Genomic DNA, 25,634 nt, shown 5'->3' with positions numbered 1-25,634 from the left:
TGCAATTCCCACAGAGAATTTTACCTCAATTTTAAGGGTCTTTTTTTATATATATGATTACATTTTCCACATATGAAGTAGAAGTCGAGATTTATTCACAAAGCGAGCCTCGTTGAAGACCATTTGGCCTATAAGATAAAGTGCGTGTCGTGTTTAGTGCTTATTGAGTCCATTTTTTGTGTGTATGTGTGGACAGGAAGCATTTTGATTTGAGTGCCACTGACATGACTTTCTTTATTGGAGGGTTTATAAAACAAATACAGAAAAGATGTTGGTCAATAAAGTAGTAACAGGAATAACATTTACACTTTCATCCATTTTACAGTTTCGCCTTTTCCATGCATTTTTTTGCCTTTTTATATAAATGTCCTTATTAAAGTGTTTTCCCGAGCATAAAGAAACCTGCTTCTTTATGATATCAAATATTCAGGTTTCATGGCTCTTTCGCGGTAAACTGTAGGTTTTTAAATTTTATGCAGCAGCTGTTATAACTGTGAATTACAGACCAAGTGATTATTTCCCAAAATATGATGTTTGGATACCATTTATGGTCAGACTCTTAACTCTCATGGAAAGACCTTTCAGTGAGTTCACAGTGAGATTTATGCTTGGTTTAAAGGTATTGAAACTATTAGAGAGTCATGAAACTTACGGTAAACCCCCCTAAACCCAGCTATAAAATATAGACACTAATAATACCTTCATCTTTGTTTTAAATTCTTACATCCTCACTCAGCACTGCTGTGTGGACGCACACTCAGGATACCGTCAGTCATAATTCAAAGCTTTTGAAAGCGTTACGATTTACTGTTAACTATTGAGTGATTAAAAGAAGTCACTGCTTTATATTTTTTGGTTGTTACGCTTCTAATGAAGGAAAAATTAAACTTCCAATTCAGTCTGCGGGGTCTCCCTGGACCAGGACAGTTCCGTATTAATATTCAGTATGTAGGGTAACCCCCTCCCTTCATTTAGCGTCCCATCCCACCCCCTTTTTTTCCACTCACACACACTCATCTGGTTGAGTCAGACACATCAGTGACTGAGCTGTGGACAGACACCGAGACAGGCAGTGGAGATCAGCTCACAGGCTTTGGATGAAGATTATCACCACATAACTGCATTTAATCAGCCAAAAACTTCAATTTATGGCTGAAGAGGTCAGAGGGGATTTCAAGACCACACATGAGAAGAGGGAGCTTTCAAAATGGGAACTGAGTTTTTTCACCAAGTAAAGGAATATTATTTTTCAGTGTCTGGGACTAAACTGATCTAAAGTAAGTTTCTAAAAGAAATCTCAGTAATGATTCTGATTAATACTATGCTGATGGCAGCTTCTCTGCTTTCAAAAGCATTTCAAAGACCTTTTATAAAGTTTTTGCTTTAGAGAAATGACATACAGTAGCCTTAATTTTTTTTAAAAAGCGTTACTACATGATGTTTTTTCCCCAAATTCAGGGCTCCTCAAAGTTTTCTTGGATGCCTTGATTAAACATTTTAAGTGCCATAAATTAAATGCTGACAGCGCAGTCTTTAAACACACTGAAACCACATTGTTTGAATTATTTTGGCTTTGGGTTGCTGGCAAATTGAGAATTAAAGCATTTCAAATTTTGGAAAATTTCCTGATCTGTGAGGCCCTGTCATTAATATCGCTGTTATTTAAAGAGAGCCAGTAACCTGTGGAGTCACGCAGCACCGCGGGGGTTTAGCCGCTCCTCCAGAGTTCAACAGTAGCTGTTAACCCCAGTGCCGCCTGGGTCACCGCGAGTCACGCAGCCCGTTTCTGTCAGGCTTCCCACGTCTGCTTTGATGTCACTGCTGATTACGTTTCTCCAGAAAATCACCAGTCAAACCAACTCATAGTTTTGGATTGTCTGATAATGTATTTCTATCCTTTAAAATAAAACTAGTACGTATTCCATATTCATAACACACAATCTAAAGAAAAGATGCAATCATTTAGAGCCGAGTCTGCTGAATTAAGCCGTCTCTAAATTATTGACCAACTGTTGACCTTGAGAAGGAACGGGAGGTTTCAGTTTAGATTTATTGTCTTCATTTGGAGCCCTCCCGCTCTGAAAATCCAATTATTTTACTAAAACCACAACAGTCTCACTCAGCTATGTGTGAACCTATAAAACTATAAAATCAGTGCCAACCAGAGAGGGTTTCTGCAGAAACTAACCATTCTGCTTTAGCTGACACTTTCATTTCTACATGTTTATATGACTTTATTTATCGGTTGTTATGATTTAAATATGCATAAATCAAACTGAGGCACTCTCAAAAATCCAAATACAAGCTATGTTTTTCTTAACACACGTAGAGAAAATAAAACCAGAGAGTAAAAATAAGACCAAAGTAGTGATATACTGAAAAATCTAACAGATACTGTTTTGCTCTCCTCTCCACCTGTTTCTACCTTTTTCCCTAACCCCATCCATTCCCCTTCTGCCTCTGCTGGAACTGCTTTTTTACTCAGGGAAATATCACCCTGACTATTTTCCTTCTAAAGCTTTTTTCTCATTTTAAACAAAACAAAACAAAAAACATTACATTATGGACCTTTCAGGTTCTTTGCCACCACCCTCTCCCTACACCTTCCCTTTTATTTCCAATTTCTCTGTGCCTTCCTCCTCTCCTTCCACCTCTCCATCACCCAGTTTTGCATCCACAGTTGTCTTCTGCTCCTTCCTCTCTCTCCTCTCCTTGCTGGGCATCACAGGAAACCTCTACACTTTGGTCCTCCTTTTGAGGCGCAGGAGAAGAAGCAGGAGAAGATGTGGAGCATTACCAGCCTGCTGCCTGACAAGACTACCTATGCCATCATGCCTTGCCAACTCTAGTTCTCCTACCTCCTCTACCTCCTCCTCCTCCTCTCTTCACCTCCAGGTGCTGAGTCTTGCTCTAGCTGACCTGTTGTATCTTTTCACCGCACCTTTCATCGTGTATGACAGCCTGGCATCTGGCTGGGCCTTTGGCGAGCTTGGATGCCGCCTCCTGCTGAGCCTGGATCTCCTCACCATGCACGCCTCCATCTTTACTCTCACCGCCATGAGTTTGGACCGTTACAGAGCTGTGGCTGACCCACTACACACTTCATCCTCCAACTCCTCCAAGCTGCTGCGTGTAGGCCTCGCCTGGGGGCTAGCGGTGGCTCTCAGCCTGCCCATGATGATCACACTGCACCTGGAAGATGGGGATGACCAGGAGGGCCAGCTGTGCGTCCCAGCATGGGATGAGGAGAGCTCCAAAGCCTATCTGAGTGTGCTTTTCTGCACTAGCATTCTCGGTCCCGGGCTGGCCATTGGAGCACTTTATGCAACACTGGGTCGCCTTTACTGGGTGTCACAGACACGACCAGCCTGGGCCACTGACAACAACAATGCTTGTCCTCCTCGTGCTCCCAAACCCAAAGTCCTACTCCTCATCCTGGGGATTGTCCTGGCCTTTTGGGCCTGCTTTCTTCCCTTCTGGATCTGGCAGCTGCTGCCTCTCTACAAGCCTGACATACTGCGGACAGTCCCAGTGGGCACACAGGTGACAGTGAATCGTATCCTCACAGGTCTGACTTACGGAAACTCTTGTGTGAATCCATTCTTTTACACACTGTTGACTGGAAAACGAAAAAGCAACCGACAGCTGCTGACATCAGCAAATCAGATGTGCCGCAAAAGCAGCTCTCTGGAGTAGTGTCTGTTCCACTATAATAATAGACCATAATGTGAGTGTGTGCATGTATATGTGCACATACAGGTACTGTATATGGATGCTTTATAATAGACACCAAAGATCATTCACTTCATCTTAGCCTGCAAACTAGGGAAATAGAATAACATTAACCAAATGATAGCACTTTGCAAAAATCCTTTGTAAAAAGGATAATGTTTCCTAGTTTTGAGTTTTACTGTTCAAAATGACAATCTCTTTAAGATGTGTCACCTAAAGTTGTAACTGCAAAATATTCCACTGTCACTTTGATAATAAAATATTATTATCATAATTTAATTTGGTTTTTAAAATGTTGTTTTAACTTTGGAAAATGTATGCAGTGTCACTTATGATACTACAGCAACATGTGTACATGCATCATCTTGTTTAACCCCAGAACAAAACCGTCAGCTTTATTTAGTAAACAGAGCGCAGTAATCATTAGGAGACCGGGGTTTATACCACATGCTGAATATGCACAAGCATTTCCAGTAAAGCCCTGAAGCACTTCTCCTTATTTTCAGATCAAAGGAAACGCTTAGGTTGAACAATAGGTTGTGTCTGCGCGGGACCTCGCTGGGACATTTTTCTGAGTTATTGTTTGTGGACATACTGAATTATGTATTAGTGGGTCAGAAGTCTTTTGTTTTTTCCCCAATCTCTGACATTTCTTTTCTTCTTCTTTTTTTAAAGAAAAATTTAAAAAAAAAAAATCTTGACCTGCATGTTGGGTTTGAAAATGTGCTTATTATGAACCGTGTGATGCTTTGCATGCTCTCTACTGGTGTTGACTATAACTGATGTTTATATAGGGTATAATATATAGTCTTGAATAAAGAGTACACTTTCTGTAATTCACTGTGTCACTGGATCTTTTTACTAATGGTAATCAAGACCACCAGAAATTTAAAAAAAAACAAAAAAAAAACAAAGGTCAAGACAACAGGACAGTTCAGGTATAAAATATGTGGATCGCTAAGGAAAAGGCACAATACGGTCAAGAAGTCCTTGAGTTGCACTCGTACTTTTGTTTGTGTCTGTGTCAGCATGACAGCCACTCCTGAAGGTCTTCCTCGTTTGCAAAGGTCTGTCTCTGTCTGTCTGACTCAAAGGCTGCTCTGTACTGTGTCGCAGACCCTGCTGCTCTTTGACGCACATGAGCAAATATTGCTGTTTGACAGACAGGAGTAACGTTGGGGAAGGGATAACAGGACAAAAGGGGCAGAGTGTAACTGGTCAGAAACACAGAGCTTTCTGGTTAGGCGTCAACTTTGAGGTCAAGGGGTTTAAGTTACTATGTGATTATATGGTCTCTGATTCAAGTCTGGCTTGAGGCTATTGACACATGCCATCTCCAATCTTTCTCCACTTATTTTCTGTCTGTGGGCACAGCAGTGGGTTCAGAAAACACCGGGAGACTCGAGGAAGCCAAAATACAGACACGAGCCACAAGACCAGATATCAGGCTAGATTTCAGTGTTTTGAAAACGTTTCAATCAAAGCTCAAACTCAGAACAGCACTGGCTCAGTGTAACTGATACAACAGGTTCAAAAATAAAATCTTATTTTTACTGTGTTTCCACTTATTTTCTAAAGTTTACAGAATGTCTGCGTCTGTGCTGATGGTGGTTAACTTTTCCTTTAAGAGGACATACCACCTCATAAAAATAATTCAAAAAATAAGTTATAAACATTTTCATTTTGATGCTCATGGAGAATCTGAGACAACATTTTAGAAAAATAATCAAATACTTCAGAAGACTAAAGAAGTAAAACTCATAAATTATAATATTATGAAATGGTAATTTATTTGTCCAGAAACATTTTTTCTTGCCATTTAATAATCAGATGATTCACTGTGGTGATCCCTAAAGAGATCAGCTGAAAAAGGAGGAAGATTTAATAATGAGAGTGCGTAGGTAATGGATAATTTGATTTAATGCTATAATGCAATTTAAAATGAAACCCAAACTTAAATTTCAGGTTTATTTATTTGCACATGAAGTAGATATATTCAAGAAATACCTCCAGACTAGACAAGAAGCTCTGGAGTCATGTGTCCCATTACTGCATGAGCAGTAACAGGTTGAAGAGACACATACCAAAAGCGTTTGTCAAAGGGAGCTTGTGCGTGTCTCTGCGTTGTGATGCCATTATTTCTGCAGGCTGTAGAGCTCCCCAGTAATTCATGCCGCCTGCCATGTGTTTCTATTTACCTGGCCCGGCTACTTCTCAGCATAACGTTCCCACTGCAGTTATTATCCAGAGGCCTGTGCAGTCACACCACGGGGGCGCTTCTGTTGTAGAGCTAATGCAATATCCATCCACCGTTCACAGACAACTGAGACCCGAGCACCACATTTATCCACTGAAATGGAATTTCTTGCAGACGAAGCGCCAGCTCAGTATACATTTGAAATAAGGCGCTTTAATATGAGACTCAGTGATTTTGGGACCCCTGGGGTCATACCAAAATGACAGAAGATGGAGGGTGTAGCTTGTGTAAAGATGAAAGTTATCCAAAAAAGACACTCAACAGGAGTGTGGATATTAAAGCACGCAGGGCTTGTTGTTCAATTTTCTGACTCTGCATAGAGGGCAGGTTTGGGGTGTAGATGTATTCTAAACCTTCATATATCAGATGATTAAGTCCTGCCACAGATCTGCAGGGATGACTGAGTGTTTGATAAACTTCAAATACACTGTGTTTGGTCAACCCAATGAAATAAGATGGAAAATATTGTCTCAGTTGGCAAGCCGGCCAACCTTTAAACTTTGTGTTGGTAGCTGCATCCAGCGGCGGACTTGTGCCAATCATAACTTTTATCCTTAAGCTTTAGATTTCATCCTGAGACCACAGAGGGTGTCATTGTCTCAAGACCACTGGGAAAAAACGGGGACAAATATTTTCGTCAGAGGGCATCGCTCTGTTCTACCTGAAGGTTTCATAAATCCAGCACATGTCAGTTTCCTGGAACCATCGAGCATCTTTCCATTTCAGCACCCCTCACCCCCTCCCATCAGGCTCTCTTCTTGACCACTGTCTGAGGCTGATGCAGGTGCCCCTCCCCTGGGCAGCCCGCTCAGGAAAGCAACCCGCTGTGTAGACGAGACGAGGCCACAGCCCCGGGCCAAATTCACGCTGTGAAGTGTATAAGAGGCTCCCTTTCTCTCCAGACATACACAAGAAAGATTCCCTTTGCACTCCGCCTCCTCTAAAATTCAATCTGCCCATCTGTTTTCCTTCTCTTAATCACTTTTTGTCCCCTTTACACTTTGCTTTGTCTGCACCTCCATTCCCCTGTATGGCCTCACCTCATGTGATGTTTATCTTTGTAAGTTTCTTATGACATGTTATCAGCTCTAACATTTATAACACCACAACAGCAGATATCCCTTTCAGGTTGATGATACCCTGCCTGTGATACACACAACCACAAGATTTAAAAAAACAAAACAAAAACCTGCTTGTAATTTCTGGTTTGACAGCAAACTGAAACATAGGTACTGACAGTATCTCATTGTTAAACCCAGTCGAAGCCCACCATGAGGCGCCCTTCTCCTCATCACGTCCCCTGATTTCACATCGCTGTGTCAGCCGCCAGGATCAGGCGAGACCCAGGCCTGCGTGCCTTGAAGGCCGGAGGTTAAATCCACCAACATGCACATTACAGTTCACACTTTGCCTCTTACTAGGAAAGGCAGTAAATATGGCATGGGTGCCCTGCTTGTTCCTGCTTCCTCTGTTTTCTCTGTGTCTCTTGCTCCCCTGGCTTCTCCTCTCACAGCATACTGCCTGTAAACAGTCGAGTCAGGCGTCAAGACTTGGCTGACCTCTGACTTCTGACACGGCGAACCCTGCAGTTGGTGAGGAACGGATATTTTACATTTCTACAGGTTACTGTATTACACAAAAAGCTGGAATGGCCTGTTGTGCTCTTCAGATGAAATGAGTAGTTGATTTCTGACAGAAAAATGATTCTTATTATTCTAAGTCAAATGGTACCAATTTAAAGCTCTACAAGTATAAAGATTTTCAGCTTTTCTTAGTCTTGTTTAAGTACGTCACATATAGTTTCTTTCTTGTTTTTATCAGTTAAAAAATATACTTTACCTCAGTGTGCACTTTGCTTTATACTTGTATACATATTTGTATTTATTTGACTCTGACTCTAACAAGATTTCCTATGTACCCAGACCTAGTGCATGCGTATAAATGGCAAATAAAACTTTCAAGAATTTATAGCATTTGATTTTAGGGATATGAATATATAAGAAAAATGATCTTTTACATTTTTCAGATAAGAAGAGTGATAATTATTATGCTTTACTGAGCGTTTATTTACTAAAGACTATCTTTAGAGTCACTTGCGTTCAGCAGAATCAAATATAAAGGTCAAGCTGGATACGTTTGCTTATTGTAAATGTATTTGGCCCAACAGGTTAAAGTAAAACACCAGTATGATAACTATCTAAATGTGACATATAGACCAGCTAATGCAGCTCTAAGTGTCATTGTTAGAATTAGAGTGCCACCTGGAGGTGAAGTGAAAGAAGAAATCAGACTGAGGGCGGATTTCAACAAACTAAATGCTTGCCTCAAGAATGAGATTTCCATACCGGATTAAAAGGGTCCCAGGTCCCAGGAGGATGCTGGGGACAGGGTGGGGTGGGGCAGATGATCTGCTGTGGTGACCCTTAAAAGGAGCAGCTGAAAGAATAAGAAGATGACATAAAAGAGAAATATAACATATTTATTTTTATTCCAATATTCCTAACATACTTAAAAACATTCTTTCTTAAAACATTTAGTAACTGTGCTTCCATGAATCTCTTTCTTTTTGACTTGCACTCACTTGAATCTGGTGAGACTCACATGCACTGACTTAAAAGCCAACCAAAATGTGGGACAATGTCTCAATATGTGGGGCAGCGAGACAAGGAGTAAAAATGGTGTTCAGTCCTTCATAAAGTGGGACACCTGGCCACCCTAGGCCTAGTTGCCTGCCACAGCTTAAAAAAAACAAAAAAAACACCTAAACACACTGAAGACACCTCAGTTCTTTTTTTCAGGGTTTGAAAAATTCTTAAAAGTCACAATAAACAAAGAAAGACAGAGGTCCGTGGATTTTAATTGCATTACAGTTTATTTTGGATTCACTTTGCAGGACTCACAGTTCAGCCCGTCTTGAACAAAAACCTTTTGCTCCTCTCTCTATTTTTTCTGATTGGCTGTCCCACGGGAACAGAAAGTTTGAACTGCAGGTGTGTGGGCCGTTGCGAGCTCACAGACAGAGTCTTGTGCCTGAAGTCACCATATTGAGGATATCACCCTCTTCTTGGCAGAGCAAGTAGAAAAAAGGCTGAATTTTTACACTAGTCTGAGCATCAACCAGTGTAACAATAAAAACATGTAAGAAAATAAAGGAAAAGCGCCATCTTTCAATTTGAACAATAAAAATCATTAAAAAAAAAATCACTAAATATCTATTCATCGTCCAGGCTGAATATTAAAGTTTGACAGGTGGGTTGAAAACTGAGGATGAAAAGGCAGAGATCGAGAGTATATCTATTATTTTATTAAATAAGAAAGCATATCTTTTATCTTCAGGGTCAATAACAGACTGTCCCAATGGGCTTGCTAGTTCTACACCAAGAATTAATCATGTCTGTACAAACATCATACTACAGTCATGATGTCATACACAAGTAATACCTTTAAAATGGCTGCACCGTGTTACGCAACTTATTGTTCCACCCGTCTGTCTTTGCACTGACTAAACTTCCAGCTCGGGTGGCTCATTAACTGACACACCTCAGCAACCAAGTCTCTAGCTGTGAGGACACCTCCTGTCCTGATGGCTTAATGCTGCACAGCAAACTCTGTTCACCTGGTAAAGAAATATGATTCCTTTCCAAGGCTCAAAGGTTGACCTCCCTTGTAAGCTTACATGCTTGTTTTTATCAGTGATAATGACTGATGGTCAGTTAAAACAGTGAACTTTACAAGTTAACAGTGTTAACTTGTAAAGTTCACTCTTATATAAATCTGCATTTAACAAAAAATCTGCAGCACACTTAAAAGATATAGTTAAATTAAACATTTAGTAAAAAGCATGTTAATTACTATAAAAACACCAAAACCTATCCATGACCTCTACTCTAAAAATGATAAAATGACCTTAGGCCCAATAGATAAATGCAAACCAACAATTTCCTGGTATGAAAACATGACACATCTTGATCCTAATCAAACTGAAGAAAGCAGAGTTTAGCAGATAATTTTCAGCACCCTTCACCACAGAACAACAGAAATACAAGCAGGGCTGCCGGTTGTTCAATCTGTTGATTCATGTTGCCCCCCTGCACGGTGTTCTCACCTTCCACAGAAACCTGCACCTCCTGGCCCTGTCTCTGAGATCCCGGGTGGTCAGTAACCGAACACCTGTACCTGCCAGAGTGACTCTCAGTAAGCCAGCACAGCTTAAGAGCCAGGAGGCATGATGCCATTGCTTGGCTTAGCCTATAGGGCCAAACAGGGTCTCTTCAAAGCTTCAATAGCTTTGATGGTAACAGAAAAGTCCAAAAACAAAGCGAGCCAGAGAAAACATGAGGATACAGCAAGTAAAGCAACACAGCAAATTAAAGAACATAAATGGTTTGACAAACACTTTGCTGGTGTTGGGTTAGACCCTGTTTTCCTTCAGCGCAGCCTTAATTCTTCGAGGCACAGATTCATTTCTCAGAGATTTTGGTCCATAATGACACGATACCATCATGATGTAAAGCTCCCTTCCCACTACATCCCAAAGTTACTCAACTGGATTGAGATCTGTGGAGACTGCGGAGGCCGTTTGAGTACAGTGAATTCGTTGTCATATGCAAGAGAGCAGTTTGAGATGATTTGAGCTTTGTGGGTGTGATCCTGCTGGAAGCAACTGTCAGAAGATGAGTATACTGTGGTCATAAAAGGATGGACACAGTCAGCAACAATACTCAGGTAGACTGAGGTGTTTAAATGATCATCAGTTGGTACCAAGGGCCCCAAAATGCGCTGAGAACATATCCTCCACACCACTGTATCACCAAGCAACCTAAACTGTTGATATAAGATAGGATGGAGCCATGACTTCATTTTGTTTATGCCAAATTTTGACCCTACCATGAATGTCACAGCAGAAACTAAGACTCATCAGACCAGGTAGCATTTTTCCAATCTTCTCTGCTCCAGTTTTGGTGAGCCTGTGTAAATTGTAGCCTCAGTTTCCTGTTCTTTACTGACAGGAGTGGCACCCAGTGTGCTCTTCTGCTGCTGTAGCTCATCTGCTTCAAGGTTTGCCATGTTGTTTGTGCAGAGATGCTCTTCTGCCTTAGTTGTAATGAGGATTATTTAAGTTACTGTTGCCCTCCTATCAGCTCGAAGCAGTCTGTCCAGTCTGACCTCTGGCATCAACAAGGCATTTTCATCCACATTTCTCTCCATATTTTCTCTTTTTGTATTTTTGTTGAAAACCATATAAATGATTGTGTGGAAAAATCTCAATAGATCAGATGAGATCAACAAACATAAACCTTCAAAGTCACTTAAATCCCCTTTCTTCCCCACTCTGATGCTCGGTTTGAACTTGTCGCAATGTGATTAGCTGATTAAATATGTCTGTTAACAAGGGGTTGAACAAGAGTACCTAAAGAAGACACCAGTGAGTTTGGGGCTGATTACACAACAGGACATAGGTGAGGGTGGACGACGGAAACTAAGACTCATGACAAGAATACAAAAAAAAAACCAAGAAAAAGAAAAAGAAAAATAAGACAGAAACACAGCAGAACAGGAATAAAAGCAGAAACCAAAAGGTAGTATTAAACAGAAATACGAAACTGGAAAACCACACCAAATGTGTTTCATTGTCTTTATTATTATTATTTTCCTTTTTTTGCTATCATAGTGCTGTAAGTGTTAAACTTCAAACATCAATCTTATAATAATGCATGACAATTGTGCACGACGCTTACACTGATCAGTCCATACATGTATTTACTGAGTGAACATCATTCATTTGGCTTACTGTCACAGCTTAACTGACAAATTATTCCGCATTAAAAGATGATCTGACTGAATATGTTTATATTTGCGCATTTGAAACCCTAACAGAATATCAACACAAATCAGTGCAGTAACCTGTGTCCTTTCATTTATGAGGTTTTTAAGTAAATTAAGCAGGAGTACACCTGCTAAAACTCACCTTGTCATGAAGCCTGTCCAGCACCTCAAGGGTTTTCTCTTCACTGGAGACTCTGATATCGCCTCAAGAGACACTGGCCAAGGGTAGCACGACAGGTGAGGAAGAAGCATCCCACCTGAATCTTCTGTTTTTCCCCCTTTTGAACACTTGCTGGTATCTGGCGCCCTCTCGTGGCGTCATTGTGCGCGAACAGCAGTAACCGGAGGCGGAAACGGTGAGACACGAAGCGGCTAGCCATCAGCACAGCTGACTGTAGGAGCTGTGCAGAAGTCCGGAGAGATTTTCTTCACTTTTAAAGAGGGATTTTTTTTCTGTTTGACGAAACATTGATGTCATTCTGTGGGACTCAGAGCAGCGGGTAAGCCTTTAAACCCGGACAGTTTTTGTATTTTTCTTGTGCTGTTTAGCCGCCGCCTTTATGCTTTCCGATAGCCGGCTAGCTCGCTAACGTTAGCCGCCTTATGTAATCATGGCCGTGCTGTCGCGCTGCAGCTGGCGAGCAGCTCATGCTTTTTATCCTGTAGTTACACAAAAACAAAATATTTTTAAATAATTAATTTCGGTGGCAGAGTGCCTGTGATTGTGACCACATTAAGGCAAACCGAATACAAGGGAAAAAACTGGAACCACAGTTCTAGTTTCCAAAACGTCAACAACAACAGCATTGGGTGTTGTTTGCTTATCCTCACGGTTGGGTTTTTGGGGGGGTTGGTGGGTTGAAGGGTTGAAGGGAGGGTTATAGAAACTTTTTTGACTAGTTTATTTTTTTGTCTTTCTGTGCTCTAGCCGCCGCAGCAAATGGGACCAGCCTGGGCCCGGGTCTGGCTCTGGTGGGATGGGGGAGGCTGAAGCTGCACCCACCGGGGCTCTGGATGCTGCAGCTGCTGTGGCTGCCAAGATTAATGCCATGCTGGTGGCCAAAGGCAAACTCAAACCCTCACAGATAGGCAACCCCGGACCGCCTGATAAGGTAATGAACTGCATGCATGGCTGTCCTTTTATTAATTACTTTTGTTTTAAAGGCGATTTTATAAATTATTGAATCCGGAATAGAGAAGCGTGGTACCCAGACTGCACTATACAAGGCTATTTAATAACTTAGGGGTAAATGTTGTGATTGTTTAACCTACAGTATACAAAATACTTTGCCCAACATCTTCATACTGTAGGGCCATTGTTATTTTCGCTTTCTCCTGGAGAGATGATCTCTACCTGAAGTCAAATTATTCAACCATTACTCCATAGGGTCCAGTACAGTAATCATTAAACTTTAGTAGAGCATTTTTTATTTATACATTTATGTTGATCTCACAACCTCAACAACTCTATCGCAACAGTTCTGTGTTGACCTGTGGGTAAAGGTGCAGAACATATCAGCAGGCTATGTTATGAAATGGAAAACACACTGTTACCTAACACATGCGCGATCTGTCATGGTGATCATTTCTTGTAATAAACAGCGAGATTCTGTGGGGCGGTATTATCTTCTGTCCTTTCATAACGGGTGTGTTCAATGAGGTAATAAAGGAAGCACCTTTTCTTAGTACGGTACTTGGAGAGTTCAAGCAATTAGGAAGCTTACAAAGGAAATTAGACTTTTATAGTTATTCCTATTACCATAAGCCTTATGTGTTCTTCCTGGGGTCATCCATACACTCATATATATGTGTACATGTGACCAGCACTGACAAAGACATAACGAAGGTATTCATATTCAGATATTATTGAATTTCATAGAAGACAATTAAGAAAACAGGATATTCAAACACAGCAGTGTCTATTTAATGACATTTGATTTAAAGCTTTAACTGTATTCCCACATATTTTCTCTCTCGTCCTGCATTTTTACACTTAGACTCCAACATCAAGGTTATAAGATAACATATACTTCTTTTTTTTTTTCAGCAGTTAAATATATAAGTAACATGTTATGTATTTCAGTAAAATGCAATACAGTGCAATCAAACAAATATCTTAATAACGAAGTAGAAACTAATGTGAAATCAAAATAAAAACAGTGAAGTAAAATTAGTACATTTTGTTTTTGCATTGCGCATGTACACTTCACGTCCACCAGATGTCACTCTTTACAGTTCCTGCTGGAGGCGGAAATACTGCTTTTACAGACCTGTAAATGGCTTTTTAGTGCTCACATATTTAATGTGGAGGGCTTTGCAGGTGATATTGCAGATTAATGAACAGGACTGCTTTCTCTTTAATGCTTTAAAGATTTGCTGCATCAACACTGTGACAACAGTGTATTTTATTGTTAACTTGTAAGACTGCATAACTGCTCCCACCCTCTCTGAAGTGTATCAGGGTTCAATTTTATATTGAGTCAAAACTTTATTAAATCCTTTTTAATTCTCAACACTCAGACGCTAATCCCTTTGGGCTCCAAAACAATGTGGTTACCCACAGTGGCGATCCCTTGCGAATAAGAGAGCAGCTTAAAATAGTTTTAACTTCAGAGTTATTCCAATTTTATTGAACATTTCTGTAACTGGATTTTCTTAAACACTGCACATATCCAAACTGAAACAAAGAAACACAAACTCCTTTGTTGACAACGTCCTCCTGCTCCACAGTCTTAGCTTGAGCTCGGCTGAACAATCATGTCACAGTGCGAGTCATTGCCAAATAAAAGGCGGCAACATTTTCATTACCTTGTTTTCAAAGTCTTTGGAAGCCAGAGTCGTAATTGATAATAAAAATCTATCAATTGCCAAATGCTACATGAGCGTAGGCACAGGATTATTTTGTTAAAATTTATGTTTTAAGTCTCCAGTATAAAGTAATGAGCTGTGCCTTGACTGACGCATGCTGCTTGTTCCGTACCCTCTTTCAGGTCCTCGGTGTCGGAAAGCCTCCAGTGCCGCCAAAAGCCAAAGACGACCTGGTGGTAGCTGAAGTTGAGATCAATGACGTCCCAATTAATTGTCGAAATCTCCTGACACGTGGGCAAACGCAGGATGAGGTCAGCAACAATAAGGATGATATTTTCAAAAATTGGGTCTGTTTCTTAGCTAGCAGATTGCTCGTGATGTGTTTTGTAATTTTTAATATGGTTTGTCCACAGATCAGTAAAGTGAGCGGTGCTGCAGTGTCGACCAGAGGCCGTTACATGACGGCAGAGGAGAAGACCAAAGCGCTGACGGGGTGACTGTCTCTCATTTTCACTAACCGAACTGATAGGAGACCCAGTGTTTGATGTTTTTATGTAAACTCGGCCTTGTTTCTGCTCATTCCAATCAGGGATCGACCGCTGTATCTGCACGTCCAAGGACAGACAAGAGAGCTCGTCGACAGTAAGTATTCTTTTAAACTTCAGTCAGTCATAAACGTTTGTCTTTGTGTAGCTCGTAATTCGACTGACAGTTTCTCTCCTCCCTTTTCCAGGAGCAGTTAATAGAATCAAGGAGATCATCACAAACGGGGTGGTGAAGGCTGCAACTGCTTCATCATCCTCTCCATCTTTCTCCTCTACTGGGGCTTCAGTCACAGTTTATCAGCAGAACAACCTCCCTGCACCTTCACTGCCCCCTGTGACCCACCACAAACCACACTTTCAGTCAGGGGTAAGGCAGTTCCTACATAGATGCAGGTCATACTCTCTGTTTCCACCTAATTTTGAAGCACCGATCAGTTTACCAGTTGCCTCAATACACTTACTGTTTTTAGAAAAGGTGAGGGGGTGAGATCATACATAGTTAGCATCATATTTAATGGAGGACTTCAAAAGAACAGTAAATAGGTTGCTTTAGATTTTATACACTTCAGAAGTGTAAGACTGGAAGACTTCAAACGTCTAGTGCACACAAAGAAGCTGCGATCGTTTGAATGAAAAAGACATTTGATTTGAATTGCATCCAGCCTTCGGTAGCAGTCAATTTAGCAACAGTCTTCACTTGGAAAACAAAAAAGGACATTAGTGGTGTGCGATAAATATGGAGCTACTACTGCCAATACCGATGCTTTTAACTTATAAAGGTAGCTTAAGTAGGGGAGAGCTCTGTGCCATGATTTATGAGATGAATAGGCATCAGTTTAAAAATCTGAACACATTTTAATGACAACCAAATCCCTGTAACTGTCACTTTCTATAATAATTAGTTAACACAACAAAACCTTTCAGCTTTTTGAAACTGGATTTTTTGGAGACCTGGAATGTAAATGCGCCTGTTTTTAAAGGACTTCTGTCAAGTTCTGTTGTTTAAATGTGTTATAGGCTTTAAATAAAACAGGTGATAACACAAAACAAAAAGTTTGAGACATTTTTCCTAGTGCATGTTTGAGATATAGTTTTCTTATTAAAATAAAAAATTTAACACAATTCAGTGGAACATATTCTGACCTTTGAGGATAGAAAATAGTATTGATCCGATACCAATAAAAGCGTTTGTCTCGAAACAATAAAAGTGTTTGTTTTCGAGACAAACAAAGTCAAACAGACAAGACTTTGTTTGTCTCGAAGTCTTGTCTGTCAATATTTGGAATGATCAGCCTACATCTAAACATTCATGAATTTAAAAATGTTTGGAGATATACTGGAGCTAATGTCAAAAAGGGGGCATAAATGTAGGGGGGGACTGAAAACTGTCAGTGTGGTAATGTGTTTAGTCATAGTTACTGCAACCCTTCGTATTTTCTTTCATTTCCCAGATGCATTTTGTTCAAGATAAGATCTTTGTGGGCCTGGATCACGCTGTCCCGGGCTTTGCAGTCAAAGAGCGTGTCGAGGGGCCCGGCTGTTCATACTTGCAGCACATCCAGGCTGAGACCGGGGCCAAAGTCTTCCTCAGAGGGAAAGGATCCGGCTGTTTGGAGCCTGCCTCTGGACGAGAGGCCTTTGAACCCATGTACATTTACATCAGGTGGGTATCTTCAGTCTTTGCCCATTAAAGACGACGCATGCTAACGAAGCGCTGTAACAACACTGCCACACTCTGGAGTTTTCTGCAGTAGAGTGGAGTCCGAATTTTCAAATTATTATTATTATTTTTTTTTTTAAAGAAAAAAAAGTAAAAGTAAATGTGATTACTACTGTTTTTACCAGTGCCTGGTGGGATGCAATTCGCTGTAATGGCCAAAAGGTGGTGGTAATGCAACTACAAACTATTTGCCACCCACTACTAACAATAACATTAAAAGGTTCTGATTACCAGGTGTTACAATGATAAGATGGTAAGATAAGATAGTACTGTACAGACATGAAGCCCAAAACTACTTCAACTGTCATTTAGTTCTGTGTAAATTTCCTTTAGAAAAATTAGAAAATGAAGTCCAGTGCAAATATGTCACATGCAGAGTCATGTGAGAACAGTGAATTTCAAATATTGGTAGTTTTCCATGATTATGAACTATTTTTGCTGTTTTTCTCTCCAGTCACTCGAAACCTGAAGGACTTGCAGCAGCAAAGACTTTGTGTGAGAACCTGCTTCAGACAGTGAGTACTCCAAGTGTCCCTTTTCCCCATTCCAGCTTCAGCAGACGGTCCTCAAGCATTAAAACCAATTTTCAGATGCTCCCTTATCCACAGGGTTGCACAGCAGGTAGCTCTGCATATTTGTTTTGCCGGATATTTACTGCAGACGCCTTTCCTGATGCAACCCCAGAGGGATTTTTGTCTCCTCACGGGATCGAACTGGAGATCTTTTGCTTGTTAGGCAAAGGTGCAAACCCCTACACTGTGGAGTCACTAGACAGTCCCTGAGCATTAATAAATAATAAGTAAGTAATGAGTGGTGGCCTGTCACAGATTAGTTATGAAAAGTTGTTTTGTTTTTTTTTTTAACTTTTTTAACAAAACAACTGGAAACAGTAATGGTGTGAGATCAATATTGCAAATGAACAATTAATTAAATCACTGGTGGCACTGATGTTTCCACACTGAGTTAACTCTTTAAAACTATTGCTGTTGACACTCGCTGGTGATAAAACGAAAATGTTTTTAAACTAAGCAAAGAAGCACGCACTTCCTTGTGGTTTAAGGGATCACTGATCTCAGCTTCTGCAGATGCGCACATCAGTTTCTGTAGATAGTGAAGGATTATTTGTGTGCTGCACCACAAGCGGAGACCACAAGAATTTTCTGCAGACACAGCCGTTTTCGTAAAGGTGGAGACTCAAAGGGAGTTTGTGCTGTTAATGTTCAAAGGCTTTTTTTTTTTAACTGAAACTTGATAGATCTCGTTCTTTTACAGTTGGTTTTGACATTTCTTTTCTTCTATAATGGTTACATTATGTTGAACTCGTGTCTTTATAAGATGACTTTAAAAGTAAATGTTGTTCTTTTTAAACTATTAACAAGATTATGTGCAATGTTCCTCTTTTCTAGGTCCATGCAGAGTATTCTCGCTTCCTTAATCAAATGATGCCAACACCACAAGGTACTCCACAACTGGTAGTTTTTCTGTAGTTTCTCTTGTTGTGCCAAAGCTCTTTTTCTTTAACTTTACAGCTTTAACTGAAAGCTGTAAGATTCTCAGTCTAACACATCTGTTTATTGACATCTCTGTGAGAGCCTCACTCTAGCTGTTTTGCTTGTTTCTTTTGTTTTTATTCAGGCTTCGGACAGCCTCCAGTAGTGAATGGGATACCTCCTCAACCTCCTTACTACCCCCCTACTGGCTACCAGCAAGGCTACCCACTGCCCGTACCCCCACCTCAGCCTCAGCCCCAGCCCCAGCCTGTCCCTTCACCTTACGCTGTCCCGCCTCCTGTGCCGCCAGTGGCTGCCGCTGGTGTTCCCTCTCAGTACCCTCTCCGCCCAGCTCCAGCTCCTATTCCTGCCACTGTCCCTGTACCTTTACCTGTCCCCATCCCTGCCCCTGTCCTCACTGTAGCTCCTGCACCCACGCCTGCACCAGTACCTGCTCCTGACATCCTGCCACAGGTAGGATTCATTGTAACATGGCCTTAAAACTAAAGCAGGCATGCGGAAACACAAATAAAACAAGATTGTGTAAAATCTTTGCCTGTACAACAATCCCATTTTTTTCCTAGGTCCACTTAACTCTTTACCCCTTGAAAGCCAACTAGGAGCAAATCTAAACATCTGACACAATCAAAACTTCTGCACAAAATTAGATCTTTGGATTATTACTTCTTTAATTTTGCTTTTATGAACTGTGAAACCCTCGCCATGGATATGTGTCGTCGCAGGCAAATCAGTAACCAGACGATACTGTTGTTTTCGTCTTTTGTGCAGACTCTAGCCCCTCCTGTACGTTTACCTCCCTCTGCTGCAGCACTACCCAAAGTTTCACCTCCTGCTGCCCCAGCCAACCCACCACAGAAAAGACGTTTTACAGAGGAAGTGCCTGACGAGACAGACAGTGGCCTGCTGGGATACCAGGTGATACATTTCTTTTGCATTTTCACCCCCTCATCATTCTCTGGTGTTTCTTTTTTTTTTTTTTTTTTAAACACCCCCTATATTTTATTTTCCACATCGTGGTCTCCATGTTTGTTTGTTCCCTGTATGTATGTCTGAGTCCTCATTGTCACGAGTCACCTTCATGAGCTGAGGAAGCACTCTTACCTCTCTTTCCGATTTCTGTCTCCTAACATTTCATCTTTGCTCTCTTCAAACGTCTTTTGTACCTTGTTTGAGATAGCTTGGAGAGCTGTTAAAAGTATCTTTCATAGTGGACGGGAAAATATCATTATAATCACAGGTTTGTGGTAAGCTAGCTTTTTTTTCACTTTGGTGTTGTAAATAGGTGTGTATCGTTTTTTTAGTGTCAGGGCAGGGCTTAGTTGAGGATGTCTCCTAATCGTGCCTGTGTGTTTTTCTGCTCATAGCATGGACCCATTCATATGACTAATTTAGGTGCAGGCTTCTCCGTGGGCAGCCCCGAGAATTCAGGATCCCAGCCACAGAGTTCCTCCAGCCCGTCGCGTGAGAGGGACAGGTGTGCAGATTTTACACAGGATGTTGCTCAGGTTAATAATATTCACAGGTCAGTGAGAAGAGTTCACTCACTCCCTCTCTTTGTGTTCTCCAGTAAGCAGCTAATGCCTCCACCCCCCTTGACTGTGAATGGAGTGAGACCCAAGGTGGAAGAGAGAAAGGCACCGCAAGGCCACGTGGGTAAGGGCGTTATCCTGTGGATTGACAAATCCCTGCCCAAATCCAAATCACAGACTGTGACCCTCTTATAAGCCTGGCCTCCATTTTATTCACAGCCTTAATGTAGAGCTGTAAAGAGTCAAATGTAAATCCTCTCCCTGCCTACTAGACTATCAACATTTCAGTTCATTGAAGCTGGATGTCTGTTACATAAACCCCCAAAAACAGATTTCGTTTAGTTTTTCTAGATTTAATATTAAAGCCGCTCCTGGTTTTGTGGCTGAGATAAATGCAGCGCCTGCCTCAATAAGCCTCAAACTAGCTTTTCCAGGATTCTGCTGCTGTGACTACACATCTCAAGATAATGAGGTGGAGCTATGACTCGACACCTTTTGTGCGCCTTCAACTCCTTTTTATAAAGGAGTGCGATTATGTCGAGCCGTGACGACATCATCAGTCTGGATTGTCCGACGTTCGTTTTCCTCCCTTGCTAACGAGAATCTCTCCTGTTTTTGTGTTTTTCTCTTTTTCTCTATGTTTTTCTTCTCTTCCATGTGTCTCCGGTGTGATGATGGATATCGGTTGGGGTGGGGCACGACTCGTCCTGTGACACCGTCTTGCCGCTCGATTGGACGGCCCGACACTGTCGCTCCCACCAACCAATGGCTGCTTTCGAATGGCCGCCACCCCCTCCTCAAACCGGCTGACATAAACGTTGATTTAAATTTGATCTATTAACTTTTTGTTTCTCCCAACATGTGTTTGAAATAATTACCTTTGACTTGAAATGAGCTGCTGCTGTTGTTGTGTATGTTTTCTCTCTTTTTCTCTTTCTCCTCTCCACATGTGCTGCCTTTCTCTCTCTCTCTTTTTTCTTTTGCTCTCTTCTTGCTCTTCTAGCACCTGCAGTAAAAAGACTGAAAACAGGTTTGGTGGCATACACTGGCGGCTCTTCTGATGAAGAGGAAGACCACCCCACCACAAAAGCCACCTCAGGGCCAGGTAACCCTGGGGCAGTTCCCCCTACCTCCTCAACTACTGCCACCACAACCACCTCAGGCTGGGCACAGGGTTATCGCTGCCCTCCTCCACCACCCCCTCGAGCTAAAACACAGCCGCAGCAGCAGTCTATACCTTTCTGGATGGCACCCTAATGCAGAAAAAAAATCTGAACTCACTGAGTACTTTCTGAGTCTTACAGGATATTCACCCAAACTGAGCCCATCTGTTCGTCACAAGGATGACTCGTGACAGCTCTGTGTTGGTTTCAGGATTTAGCACTTGGGTTTAAATGGACAAACTAAAGTTTTGTAAAGAGCCCCGTTTGTTTGTTTGACTGTCATTAGTTATTGTTCAAAGAAGGACATTTGCCAGAGTGATACTTCAACCTTTAGTCTGGATGTATAGATGGTCAGTTGAGCAATATTCTGCCTGCCTTCTCGGTCTGAATCGAGGGAAAACCTGCACCAGCTCAGCTGTGTGTCTCTGTGAAATGATAACACGGACTGTAAATCACAGACCAGTTTTCCTTTCATCCTAACACACCTTTTCCTGTTCCCACTCTCTTTTCTTTCCCCAAAGTAAAAAAAACAAAACAAACATCAATCACTTAATCGTTTCTTGATCATCTCCTGTTTTTTGTACAGATCATACTGGACATGTACGCAGTGAAGCATTTGAATTTATTTCTCAAGTTTATGAAATAAAGCTAATTTATTGACATATGTGTTCATTTCTTTCATTGCGCCGTGCATTAGTTAACTAAGTTGAAGATCTCATTGCTGCATTTATACCACCAAAGCAGACTGGTTGTCCACACATGAAAAACAACATAGCTTTTGCAATCAGGAGAACTTTGATCAATAAGTAATATTTACACTTAAAATAAATGGTCTATGGAATGATTTGATGACAGACTGAATGGGAGGGATTTCACTTTCAGATCATCTCGATCTCTGGCGCCCTTGTGGGATTTTTCTTGTTATACTGAGCAATGCGGTTCTCCATGACTGGCCTGAAGTGGCGGATCAAACCCTGCACACACCAAAAGGGGGGAAAAAAGAGGATAAATGCCCCTGACTCTTCACATTTAGTATTTCTTTTGAAATTGAAGGCTCACTTTTACTGAACTTGAGTTTGAGTGCTTAAAATGCCTCCAAGAAGAAATCTCACCTGCACAGGCCAAGCAGCTCCGTCCCCGAGAGCACAAATGGTGTGTCCCTCTATCTGCTTACTGAGCTCCCAAATCATGTCAATTTCTGAAACTGCTGCCTCACCTCGGACAAACCTCCACATCATTTTATCCATCCAGTCCACTCCTGTGGGAGAAAAAGGAGTTGAACAAGCATTATAAAATTACAATTCCTGAAACTTTTAAGCAAAGTTTAACTCGACCCTAATCTTAATCTAATTCTAATAACGACTTAAAAAAACATATTTGATATCTTAAAATAACAGTTGTATCTTCTTTTTGTGTTCTTCAGAAACTAATAATCCAAATCTTGAAGCTAATTGATTAAATTACTCACACATTATGACTCTAGCTTTACTAAGAGAATGAAATGAGTGCTGTTGCACTGCTTGTCCAAATTAATACAAAAATGATACATATTTAAAAAGCCTTTTTCTAACAGAGATCTAAAAAGCATAAACTTTTTTGTTTACATTACTGTACATAACAATAAATATTCCATTAATATTTTCTGACATTTTTCTAATTCAATATGAAGTTGATCTCATTGAACAGTGTCACTGTTCATTATGAAAATTATGTTCTTGTTGTTGACAGTTCACACAAGTGCTTATTATAGCTCAATGAAAAGAGAAGAGCACTGTAAGGAATGTAAGGAGGCTGTAAAAAGATTTTAAAGGGTGAGATGATGGATGTTTTAACAGTTACTGCCTGAGCCCAGTGTTGAATGCAGTTCCTTACCCTCCCTGCAGGGGGTGCACTGTCCACAGCTCTCGTGTTTGTAAAACTCAACCAAACGTGCAATGGCTCGGACCACATCGGTCTGCAGAGAAGACACATCAGTCAGATTTTCTTTCTGCTGTCACTGAGGAGCCTGTGAAACGTGCAATATTTCAGGCAACTGTTTACCGATTTATCCATGACTATGACAGCTGCGGTTCCCAGGGCACTCTCTGCACGAACCAGGTCATCGAAATCCATCAGCACATCATCGCACACATGCCGAGGGATAATGGGAGTGGAGGACCCCCCTGGGATCACTCCTAATAGATTGTCCCAGCCACCTCTCACTCCTCCTGCACCAATCACACGAGAGAAAAGAGGAAAAAAGTGTAATGTTTCATAAACTCTTCATCCATGGACAGAACTGGATTAAACACACACACACACACACACACACACACCTGCATGTCTCTCTATCAGCTCTCTCAGAGGAACAGACATCTCTTCCTCCACTGTGCATGGGGTGTTTACATGACCAGAGATGTTGAACAGCTTCGTCCCAGAGTTCCTCTCCCTCCCAAAGCTGGCAAACCAAGCGCCGCCTCGACGACAGATCGTAGGCGCCACAGCAACTGTCTCCACGTTGGCCACCGTTGTTGGGCATCCAAACACCCCTTTAGGGAGAGAGAAAGAGAGCAGTAAATAACTATAATTAGAATATAACCCTATTTTGCAGTTTCTTAAACCATAATTAAGTGCTGCAGTATATTGGAGGCTGCTGTGGAGAGTTTACCTCACCTATGTCTGCAGGGAAAGGCGGCTTGAGCCGGGGCTTCCCTTGTTTGCCCTCAAGAGACTCGATTAGAGCCGTCTCCTCTCCACAGATGTATGCGCCGGCTCCCCGCATAACAAACACATCAAAGTCATACCCAGAGCCGCAGGCGTTCTTTCCAATCAGCCCTGCTTTGTACGCCTCATTAATGGCCACCTGTTTGAGGAAAATAATTAGGACAAACGCTCTTCATCCGTGGACTGTTCGTCACACATCCATCCATACATTACCTGTAGGTTTGATGACTCATTGTAAAACTCCCCTCTAATGTAGATGTACGCGGCACGAGCTCCCATGCCTCTCCCAGCCACCAGACAGCCCTCTATAAGCTTATGGGGGTCATGACGCATTATCTCGCGGTCTTTACATGTGCCAGGCTCCCCCTCATCGGCATTCACCACCAGATACTTCGGCCTACCACATAGCAAACGCGGAAAGTTACAGACACGCCAACAGATTATTTATTCATGAAACCTTAGCATCATTGACAGATTGTTTCTGTTCCCTCTTGCTCCTACCTGCCATCGCTGGGTTTGTTCATGAAACTCCATTTCATGCCTGTCGGAAATCCTGCTCCTCCTCTGCCACGAAGCCCCGAGATTTTCACCTCATTCAGGATCCAGTCCTGTCCCTTCAGTATGATCTCCTTGGTCTTATACCAGTCTCCCCTTTTTAGCGCTCCTTTGAGTCTGGGACAAAAAAGGGAAGAGAAGAGCAGCAGAGCGAGATAAGTTGTTTCTACAGGTCATTAGAGAGCAATGAAGGCGGTTTTTGAAGTAATTCAAATACTTTTACCTCCAGTCATGTCGGCCATATAAGTTAGTAAATATCCGATCTTGGTCACTCAGAGGACCAAATTTGGTCTTTTTTGGCTTCACCTGCTGGAAATGAGAAAAGTTAAAGAGAAAAAAAGAAGAAAAGGTGTGGCTGAAAAAAGCTGGCAGGCAGTCTTTCTGGGTTTGGACATCTGCTGCCTTAAACATCCTGTAATGTTCTACTTCTGAGATGAATGCTGAGGTGATTTGGCGTCATATCAACAAATTAAAATGCCAAACAATACAATTTTTGTGAAGCTTAACATAAGACTACTTCTGAATTAAACCCAGGAGTACTTTATAGGATTTTTTTAAATTGCACAACACGCATTCATCTTTGTCTGTTACTGTAAAATCTACAGTAAATTTAATAATAAAGGGGGGGAATACACGTTTAAGGACCACAAGTTGCTCTAAAAACCTTAGTGGAACGATCTGGATAATCTTATTTCACTCACAAACGTGCCACTTTCTTCTCTGTGCTGTGTATTGGTGTGTGACCGCAGGCCTACCTACCTGTGGCTGCGCAGCAGTGCTGTAGGTGAGTCGTGGAGCAACCTGGCGCGCCACAGCGCCCCACAGCATCCGCGGAGGCAGCATCCTGCAGGGGGCCCAAGACACCCACCCCCAGCTCACTTTTACACTGCTTTAAACTCCAAAGCTGCTTCTCCCAGGGTCTACGTTTTCTTAGAAGATCGAGTCGACTTTTAAACCTCGGCTACTGAAGGAGCTGCAGCCTACGCCTGCTGGTTCAGCTTAATTAAACTAAGAGGATTAGAGACCACGTCACGTCCTGCTCACGGAAGGTACCCATTAGGCTATGTTATGCACGCGCACGCACGCACGCACACAGAAACAATTATTGGGTCACCCAAAAATTATATGCTCACTAATATGCAACTTGTCATGACAGCTGATCAGTGGCCATGAGTATTATTCACAGAGAGTCACTTAGAAGAGTGACGAAACGTTTCTCCCACTGAAAACATTAATTCCAGATGAACAGAATCAGCTTTTTGGGATTTCCTTACATGGCTGATTG

The 25,634-nt window shown here is 41.6% G+C and overlaps 3 protein-coding genes and 1 long non-coding RNA gene across 7 annotated transcripts; 2 read left to right on the top strand and 2 right to left on the bottom strand.

Moving 5' to 3' along the window:
- The first annotated feature begins 1,021 nt into the window (after nucleotides 1-1,021).
- Nucleotides 1,022-4,558, top strand: uts2r3 (urotensin-2 receptor 3). Its single transcript, XM_013274794.3, has 2 exons — nucleotides 1,022-1,277; nucleotides 2,486-4,558. The coding sequence occupies exon 2, from the start codon at nucleotides 2,563-2,565 to the stop codon at nucleotides 3,694-3,696; it is 1,134 nt and encodes a 377-aa protein (XP_013130248.1). The 5' UTR covers nucleotides 1,022-1,277; nucleotides 2,486-2,562; the 3' UTR covers nucleotides 3,697-4,558.
- Nucleotides 4,559-6,107: 1,549 nt separating this feature from the next.
- LOC112848270 (uncharacterized) lies at nucleotides 6,108-12,044 on the bottom strand. The gene is made up of 3 exons (XR_003222303.1): nucleotides 11,958-12,044; nucleotides 8,335-8,425; nucleotides 6,108-7,572 (listed from the first exon to the last, which is right to left on the bottom strand). It is a non-coding gene; the product is annotated as an uncharacterized LOC112848270 (long non-coding RNA).
- Nucleotides 12,045-12,155: 111 nt separating this feature from the next.
- Nucleotides 12,156-21,751, top strand: khdc4 (KH domain containing 4, pre-mRNA splicing factor). Of its 3 annotated transcripts, none has more exons than XM_005472619.4 (14): nucleotides 12,156-12,315; nucleotides 12,744-12,927; nucleotides 14,806-14,934; nucleotides 15,037-15,116; nucleotides 15,213-15,265; nucleotides 15,357-15,535; nucleotides 16,620-16,831; nucleotides 17,343-17,403; nucleotides 18,295-18,346; nucleotides 18,524-18,852; nucleotides 19,168-19,314; nucleotides 19,764-19,873; nucleotides 19,967-20,052; nucleotides 20,932-21,751. In XM_005472619.4, exons 1-14 carry the CDS (start codon nucleotides 12,287-12,289, stop codon nucleotides 21,183-21,185), a joined length of 1,905 nt encoding a protein of 634 aa, XP_005472676.1. In that variant the 5' UTR covers nucleotides 12,156-12,286; the 3' UTR covers nucleotides 21,186-21,751. The 3 variants fall into 3 exon arrangements, 2 of the variants coding, with proteins under 2 accessions (XP_005472676.1, XP_025767601.1); XR_269565.4 differs by having other exon boundaries at nucleotides 12,157-12,315; nucleotides 19,792-19,873; XM_025911816.1 differs by lacking the exon at nucleotides 20,932-21,751 and having other exon boundaries at nucleotides 12,157-12,315; nucleotides 19,792-19,873; nucleotides 19,967-20,073.
- Nucleotides 21,201-25,393, bottom strand: LOC100712213 (NADH dehydrogenase [ubiquinone] flavoprotein 1, mitochondrial). Of its 2 annotated transcripts, none has more exons than XM_003450997.5 (10): nucleotides 25,109-25,393; nucleotides 24,573-24,658; nucleotides 24,296-24,466; nucleotides 24,008-24,191; nucleotides 23,744-23,933; nucleotides 23,407-23,619; nucleotides 23,132-23,298; nucleotides 22,964-23,045; nucleotides 22,204-22,349; nucleotides 21,201-22,065 (listed from the first exon to the last, which is right to left on the bottom strand). In XM_003450997.5, exons 1-10 carry the CDS (start codon nucleotides 25,190-25,192, stop codon nucleotides 21,970-21,972), a joined length of 1,419 nt encoding a protein of 472 aa, XP_003451045.1. In that variant the 5' UTR covers nucleotides 25,193-25,393; the 3' UTR covers nucleotides 21,201-21,969. The 2 variants fall into 2 exon arrangements, with proteins under 2 accessions (XP_003451045.1, XP_005472675.1); XM_005472618.4 differs by having other exon boundaries at nucleotides 21,935-22,065; nucleotides 24,573-24,655.
- Between the last annotated feature and the right edge of the window lie 241 nt (nucleotides 25,394-25,634).

The sequence above is a fragment of the Oreochromis niloticus genome, linkage group LG11, assembly GCF_001858045.2.
Source record: "Oreochromis niloticus isolate F11D_XX linkage group LG11, O_niloticus_UMD_NMBU, whole genome shotgun sequence".
Taxonomy (NCBI): domain Eukaryota; kingdom Metazoa; phylum Chordata; class Actinopteri; order Cichliformes; family Cichlidae; genus Oreochromis; species Oreochromis niloticus.
This window is presented reverse-complemented; position numbering and strand designations above follow the sequence as displayed.